At 42.2% G+C, this 7,419-nt stretch overlaps 1 protein-coding gene across 1 annotated transcript; it reads right to left on the reverse strand.

Moving 5' to 3' along the window:
* Window positions 1–635: 635 nt before the first annotated feature.
* EIF1B (eukaryotic translation initiation factor 1B) lies at window positions 636–3,372 on the reverse strand. Its single transcript, XM_012460150.2, has 4 exons — window positions 3,078–3,372; window positions 1,987–2,150; window positions 1,471–1,572; window positions 636–1,077 (listed from the first exon to the last, which is right to left on the reverse strand). The coding sequence occupies exons 1-4, from the start codon at window positions 3,106–3,108 to the stop codon at window positions 1,033–1,035; spliced, it is 342 nt and encodes a 113-aa protein (XP_012315573.1). The 5' UTR covers window positions 3,109–3,372; the 3' UTR covers window positions 636–1,032.
* Between the last annotated feature and the right edge of the window lie 4,047 nt (window positions 3,373–7,419).

The raw sequence follows: 7,419 nt of genomic DNA on the forward strand, positions 1-7,419 counted from the left end.
TCCCAAAGTGTTGGGATTACAGGCGTGAGCCACCGTTCCTGGCCCAATTATTTCTTACACCACTACCACCCCACTGGTCATTGTCATCTGTGGCTCTGGGTCCCTTTGGTAAAACACATACCAAAACCATGATGTAGTGAAATAAATTTCCTGGCTGGAATCTCTGGGCTGACACCCTGCCACTTTCTAGCACTCTTGGGAAATTAACCTGAGGCCCCATGTTTTCCATCTGTAAGACAGATGCCATCAACCTACCCTTGCAGGGAAGTGCCTGTGACTAAATATACTTTATGTCACAAGACTATTACAGTATCTAGTACTTAGGGATAGACTTATGTTGGCAACTCAGTAACAACTGATACGAACACAGAAAAGAACTCCGTGCTAATACTGTTAAACTTCACACTCTTTTACAACATTTAATACTACAGTATGATAAATTCCTTGTCAACTTTTACTGGTTTTGCCAGGAATAGTGGCTCTGGCGAATTTCTACTCCTGCTTCTATTCTTAAATCAGTAAATGAAAAACACAAGCTACATATAACAAAGGTTCTCCTCTAGGTCTCGGTATAACAGCTGAAGCTAATCAGAAAGAATATTTGCAGAATAACTCCAATTAAGAAAGACAAAATGTGTATTTTACTTGCTTAGATTTGGGAGCATAATTGCTCATAAGGATTCATAGTTTTTTTTTATTGTTAAGCTGCAACATACATGGTTTAATACAACAACAAAAAAAACATTTAATCAAGTGAAACGTAATAAACTAAAACAATAAACACTCAAAACATTTTCCATTGGAAACATGTAAAGACGAATACGAGGTTTTGTTACCATCTTACTGCAATTTTCTTATGTGTTACTAGCCTACATACCCCATGTTTTCTGTAATCATGCAGATGTGAATGGACGTTTGAATGATTAAATAAATGAGAAGTCCGTTTACTGCAGGGAATCATTTCACAAGGCAGCCAAACTGAGTTTAAAGAACACAACTATTCAAGAAATTCTCCACGTATTTAGGTTCATTTTAGAATCCATGAACCTTAAGCTGTTCCTCCTTGACAATGCCAACCTGTAAAATAAAATTTAATTTAGCAAAATAACCCTGAGAATTATATAAATTCATTAAGAAAACACGGAAGAGTAATTAGAAGAATCACTATTAACAGCTTATTGCAACACTGTTATCTGTTACATGCACTGTTGATAGCCAACAATGCAACATATATTTGATACTTTACATGCCAAGAAATATCCTGTGTGTATATACAGACATGATCAGAATACTCGAATGACAAAATAAACCAGATAAAGGTCTTTGCTTTCCCACTAAGTACCATATCTTTATTTCACCTAATTTACTTCATTCGTATGATTTTTACTTAGTAGAAAACAAATCATATTGCCTTTAAATACAATTTTAAAAGCAATCTCAAGGTTACACATAAAGCACCCAAACACTCACCTCCAAGAGAAACTGGCAAATGTTTTTTCTTTGGTCACCTTGAAGCTGAATGACCTCTCCGTATTCGGGATGTTCAATCACAGTACCATTACAGGCAAATTTCTGCAAAAGTGCATAAATATACAACAAAATTTAGTCAACTACTATGAGGTTTTATTTCACCAAAAGAACAGAATTTACCATTTCAATAAGCTTGATTTTATTTAGAGAAACAGATTTTGTCTTCTACAATCCACGATCCTTCCAAATTAATTTGTACATCAGGAAATGATTTTATGTGTAGCATCAAGAACTAAATCTTTCATTTAAATTTATGTGAAAGCCACATGAATCTTCTTTTAAAATGAGAGATCACCCTGGGAGAATAACTAAATATTTATGTGTTGACTACAAGAATGAGAACAACTTTTTCGGTCTAGTCATTTTCATCCGCTGATATAAAGGTGTGAATCATAATCCGGTTCAGAGGTGCGTCTCAGTAACTCTATTCTAATCCTTTTTTCCTAATCCTTTTACCTTTTTGAAAGCTTTCACAAGTTTCTTTTTGTCATAATCATCTGCAATGCCCTGAACAGTAGTCAGTGTCTTTCTGCCGTTCCGTTGCTGGATTCTTATATGAATGTAATCCTCAGTCCCTGCCGGGAGTAAGTCGTCACCCTTAGTTGCATCAGCAAAGGGGTCTGCAAATGGATACAAAAAAGAATCCAAAGTAGAAAAATATTTTTTAAGAAGTACTTTCCAGAAATATGTTATACTACCAATCCAGACAGTCATCAATGAAGGTTCTAGTGCCTTTGCTGTTTTTGCGGGTAGGAATGAAAATGAGGGTGGAGTATTAATAAAATCCCCAAGGTACTCTCAGAAAAAGAGAAAAACATTTGAACACCTATGTCCATTGTAGAAAAACGCTGTTGTAGATAGATAACGTTACCGTTGAATATGGTCCTCTAATGAGAGAAGGGAGATTTAGAAAACCTTAATTTTGTAGCCGCTATAAAAACGTGCGTCATCTAGATTACGTTCTGATGAAAACATAAACATTCGAATATGCCCACCCCAATCATTTAACCGTAACTGTGCCTTGCCAAAAAAAAAGTAGATTAAATACATATATCAAAAGGCGTAATTTTACAAATTGCTACGCAAGCAGAGAAGACTGAACCACTGCCCAGTGACAGATGAGAGGCCTGCATCCGCACCCTTCCCCAAGTACCCCCAGGAGCTGCCGGAGAACGGACGGCGATCCCCAATCCCCCTGGCCCGGAATCCCCTTTTCAAGTAGCAGGGCCGATCTAGGAGTCCACGAAATAAGGTCGCCAAAGTGTCAAGGGGCGGAGGCGGAGGCGGGAGCCGGGTCAAGGACGGGGCTGGCGTGGGGGAGGGCAGAGCCCGCGGCCGGGGCTCCGAGAGGAGGGCTCGCAGTCCGGCGCTGTCCTCGGGGAGGGGGTCGCCAGGGGCCCCGTCGCCATTTTCTGGGCGCCGAGACAAAGCCCCAGTCGGGGTGCAGAGAGGGCAAAAAGGGGGCCCCTGGGGGCGGTGGTCCAGGCGGGCAGCAGGCAGAGAGGCGCGCGGGTCAAGGGAGGAAGGCGGCGGCCCCGGGATCTTACCGAAAGATTGGAGGTTCTGGATAGTGGACATGCGATACTAGTGTGAGGCCGGTGAGGGGATAAAATTCCTGCGGGGCCCGCCCGGATCACCGTGTCAGGAGGCTGTAGTGGAGAGAAAACGGAAATAAATACGGAAACGGTTTGCTCCGGGGTTGGGATGCGGCTGGAGTGGCGGCGGCGGAAGCCGGGAGGAGGCAGGAAGAGGCGAAGGAGGAGGCGGAGGAAGAGGCGGCGGCGACGGATGCGAGGACGCGAGAGAAGAGGCGGCGCTGCGGCTTCTCCCACAAAATGGCCGATGGAGACTATTTAGCCGCGCCCTCCGCTCCTCCCACGTGACCCTCCCGCGCCGGGCATCCTGGGACTTGTAGTTTTCCGGAGGCAGCAGAGCCCGGAAAGCCTGAGGCCTGCGGGTTTCCGAGACCTCAATTCCCGTCAGGGAGTGCGCCCTCTAGCTCCGGGCGGAAAACCTGGGAAGAGTTCCGACGGCCGCCGGGCTGCCCAGAGTTTGCTGGTGTGGGGCTGTGCCCCCCACGAGTTCGTAGGGGAGGACGGTCAAAGGAATCAAGCGTCTCCCTTCACACCCCTTCTCTCGCCTTGCAGTCGCGACGCCGAGGGGCTGGCGCTCAGGGGTAATCTGTATCAGTCACCCTCGAGGCCCCGGGTAATGTAAGTAAAATCGGGGTGCAGGAACAAAACAAGTCCCCTTGCTCCGGCTTTCGACTCGTTGGCCGCCCCTCACCACCACCTGCATTGAAATTCCAGCCCCAGTTGCAGGAGCGGTGTTAGTCTCCACCAAGGATGGAGATGGGAGCCTTTCTTTCCAGGATTGGGCGCACCTCCGATTCCCCAGCACTGTGGATCTCAGACTCCAGCGTGCGTCTCTGGAGGGCTTGAGAAAACACTGATAGACCCCAGAGTTTCCGTTTCAGGAAGTCTAGGGTGTGACCTGAAAATCTGCAATTCTCATAAGCTCCTTGGTGACGCTGATCCTGCTTGCTGGTCTGGGATCAGGCTTGAGAATCACTGCGCAGCTTCATCATGTGCTTGGCATCTATTGGGGGCCAGGTGTGTGTGAACAGAACATACCAGCTTGTCAGTTCATTTTGTGTGCCTCAGAAGGCCCAACACAGAATTCAGGAAAGATGCCAGGTATAAGCTGAAGGTGAGTTCAGCAAATAGGTTAATTGATGGAGTCATGTACGAGGCCGTAATATCTTCCCATCAAGTCACGCACAGGGAAATAAACCCGAGACTTTGGGAATTGGCTCACTCAGGCAGGTGTTCGATTGTCAAATTGGTTGGCTTTCTGGAAGCAAAGAGACAAACTAAAATTTAGGCATTCTTAACTTTTTTGTATGTGCCATGGCAGTCCTTTGAAGCTGCTGAACCCTTCTCAGAATAATGAGAAGTTATTTAAGTTCATAAAGTACATAGGATTACAAAGGAAACCAATTATATTAAAATTAAAAAATACATACATAACATGTATCTTTGTATTAATACACGAACAAGATCTAGCAAGATCAGGTCTAACACTGCAATTTCAAAAAGCTGATAAACGTAAGATATTTTTTGATCTCTGTAACATCAGAAATCTAATACGAAAGTACATGTGATTTCTGTTGGCGCAAAGTGACAGGTCCATCTAATACTATGATGTTGTCTCCTCCATTCATAATGGAAGGAAATGGTAAATTTTGCTTAGAGGTTAATGAAAATGTAGATGTAATCTTTTTTTCCCATCCAGTTTTAGGGATCTCCACCCCTGCTGTTTTATCCATAGACCAAGGATCTGCAGACCCCATGTTAAGAATACCTGGATTTACAGAATCTACACAGAACTGAAGCGGATTTACAAGAAAAAAACAAAACCATTCAAAAGTGGACGAAGGATATGAACAGACACTTTTCAAAAGAAGACATTTATGAGGCCAACAAACATATGAAAAAATGCTCATCATCACTGGTCATTAGAGAAATGCAAATCAAAACCACATTAAGATACCATTTCATGCCAGTTACAATGGTGATCATTAAAAAAATCTGGAGACAACAGATGCTGGAGAGGATGTGGAGAAATAGGAACACTTTTACACTGTTGGTGGGAGTGTAAATTAGTTCAATCATTGTGGAAGACAGTGTGGTGATTCCTCAAGGATTTAGAAATAGAAATTCCATTTGACCCAGAAATCCCATTACTGGGTATGTACCCAAAGGATTATAAATCGTTCTATTATAAAGACACATGCACACATATGTTCATAGTGGCACTGTTTACAATAGCAAAGACGTGGAACCAACCCAAATGCCCATCAATGATAGACTAGACAAAGAAAATAGTATACACCATGGAATACTATGCAGCCATAAAAAAGGATGAGTTCATCCTTTGTAGAGACATAGATGAATCTGGAAACCATCATTCTCAGCAAACTTGACACAAGAACAGAAATCAAACACTGCATGTTCTCACTCATAGGTGGGTGTTGAACAATAAGAACACATGGGCACAGGGAGGGAAACATCACACATTGGGGTCTGTTGAGGGGTAGGGGGCTAGGGGAGGGACAGCAGGGGGTGGGGAGGTTGGGGAGGGATAACACTGGGAAAAATGCCTGATGTAGGTGAAGTGGGGGATGGATACAGCAAACCACCATGGCATGTGTGTACCTATGCAACAGTCATGCAAGATTGCACATGTACCCCAGAACTTAAAGTACAATTAAAAAAAAAAATACCTGGATTTGACAGTCTTTTGTAATTAACAATGATGATAGGTACCATTTATTTAGTACTTACTATTTCCCTGTTACAAAGCTTATAGATGGCGTTATTAATCTTCATTGCTGTTTTATAAGGCAAACCCTACTCTATGCAGCAGATGTGGAAATGGAGGCTTTTGTAGGTTAATGCCTGAAAAAAGTCAAATTCTTAAGTCTCAGGAATCTAACCACATTTTTGGTCTTCCAGCCTTGATTCAAATGAAAAACACTCTTCTTATCCCAAATTAAGGTGTAAAGTTCTAGAGCTGGCTCCAAAACAAGGAGCGTCAAAGTATCTAAATAAGTGTGCCTTAAGGTAAGTTCATTAGTTCAATTTTATGCCCTACTTTAATACTCTAACACTGTAGTTTTTTTTTTTCTTCTTTCTTTCTTCTTTTTTTTTTAAATTTAAGTTCTGGTGTACATGAGCAGATCTTGCAGGATTGTTACATAGGTATACACATGCCATGGTGGTTTGCTGCATCCATCCCCCCATCACTTACATTAGGTATTTCTCCCAGTGTTATTCCTCCCCAAATCTCCCCACCCCCCGGCTATCCCTCCCCTAGCCCCCATCCCCCAACAGACCCCAGTGTGTGATGTTCCCTCCCTGTGTCCATGTCTAACACTCTAATTTGTAATTTTTAATCTGAAGTGCAGGATAAACAAAATGCATCTCTATTTGTTTCCTTTTTTTCTTACTAGATGTACATCACTATTTTATATTACTTTATTTCTCAGAAGAAGCCGAAGGTGATGCAGTGAAGAAAAAATTACAAAACATAGAAAAATTACAAACATAGAGAAATTAAAAGAAAAATACTAGAAGTCTTAGGGTTTCACTCCCTGTCAGGAGAACTCATCTTTTCTTAGATTTAGTGTTTGCATCAGAAACCTCCAGGAGTGAGGGGAAAAAAAAAAAAAAAAAAAAAAAACTTCCAGGAGCTCAGAAATCTTTAATCAGAGCCAATATAAATACAGGTTAGATACAGTTGTGGTTCTTAAGGCTCTTCTAACTCTCATGATTCATAGTCTTTGTGTTTAGAATTTGACCTGTATATAAAGTTATCATAAAAAATAAACTGAAGCATTTAAAATGTAGTATTTTTAGTTCTAAACGGTACCAGCCTAGGTTAAGGTGATTATTTCTTGCCTTAATTCAGAAAAGCATTTAGATCACTCACAGAGAACAGTTGTGCTGAGTAAAGGAATTATGGAAGATAAAAGAATAATTGAAAAAGAAAAGCACCCACAGCTGAAGTTAGACCACCAAGTCTAGTTCTAACAGTTGAGACAAAGAGAAAATCAGCTAGAAAGTCTTTATGTCTACTGGATGAAAACATACCAGTTGCACAAGCGGAATAGCTTTGCCAGACCCTGAGCCACAGGAGGTATTATTCTTGGGCCCTCATAAAGGGAATACTGTGATGTAGTGGAAGCATCCCTAGCAGTTTGCCCACAACGAAGGCAATAGTGGGTTTTGTGCAGCTGTTTTTCACATCTGCTGGTCATGAGGATGTGTCATCTGGTTAGAAACTTGGGTCCTCATTTATCCTTAGGCTGCCTACCATGGTGGACGT

Source organism: Aotus nancymaae, unplaced genomic scaffold (assembly GCF_030222135.1).
Source record: "Aotus nancymaae isolate 86718 unplaced genomic scaffold, 86718_ANA_hifiasm-v0.15.2.pri h1tg000038l, whole genome shotgun sequence".
Classification (NCBI taxonomy): domain Eukaryota; kingdom Metazoa; phylum Chordata; class Mammalia; order Primates; family Aotidae; genus Aotus; species Aotus nancymaae.

What these genes read in the sequence shown, in the direction of transcription:
- EIF1B (XM_012460150.2), bottom strand. Translation starts at nt 3,108, where the DNA reads ATGTCCACTATCCAGAACCTCCAATCTTTCG. An exon ending in CCAGAACCTCCAATCTTTCG is followed by an intron (nt 2,151 to 3,077) that starts GTAAGATCCCGG and finishes ATCCATTTGCAG; the next exon opens with ACCCCTTTGCTGATGCAACT. An exon ending in TTGTGAAAGCTTTCAAAAAG is followed by an intron (nt 1,573 to 1,986) that starts GTAAAAGGATTA and finishes GCACTTTTGCAG; the next exon opens with AAATTTGCCTGTAATGGTAC.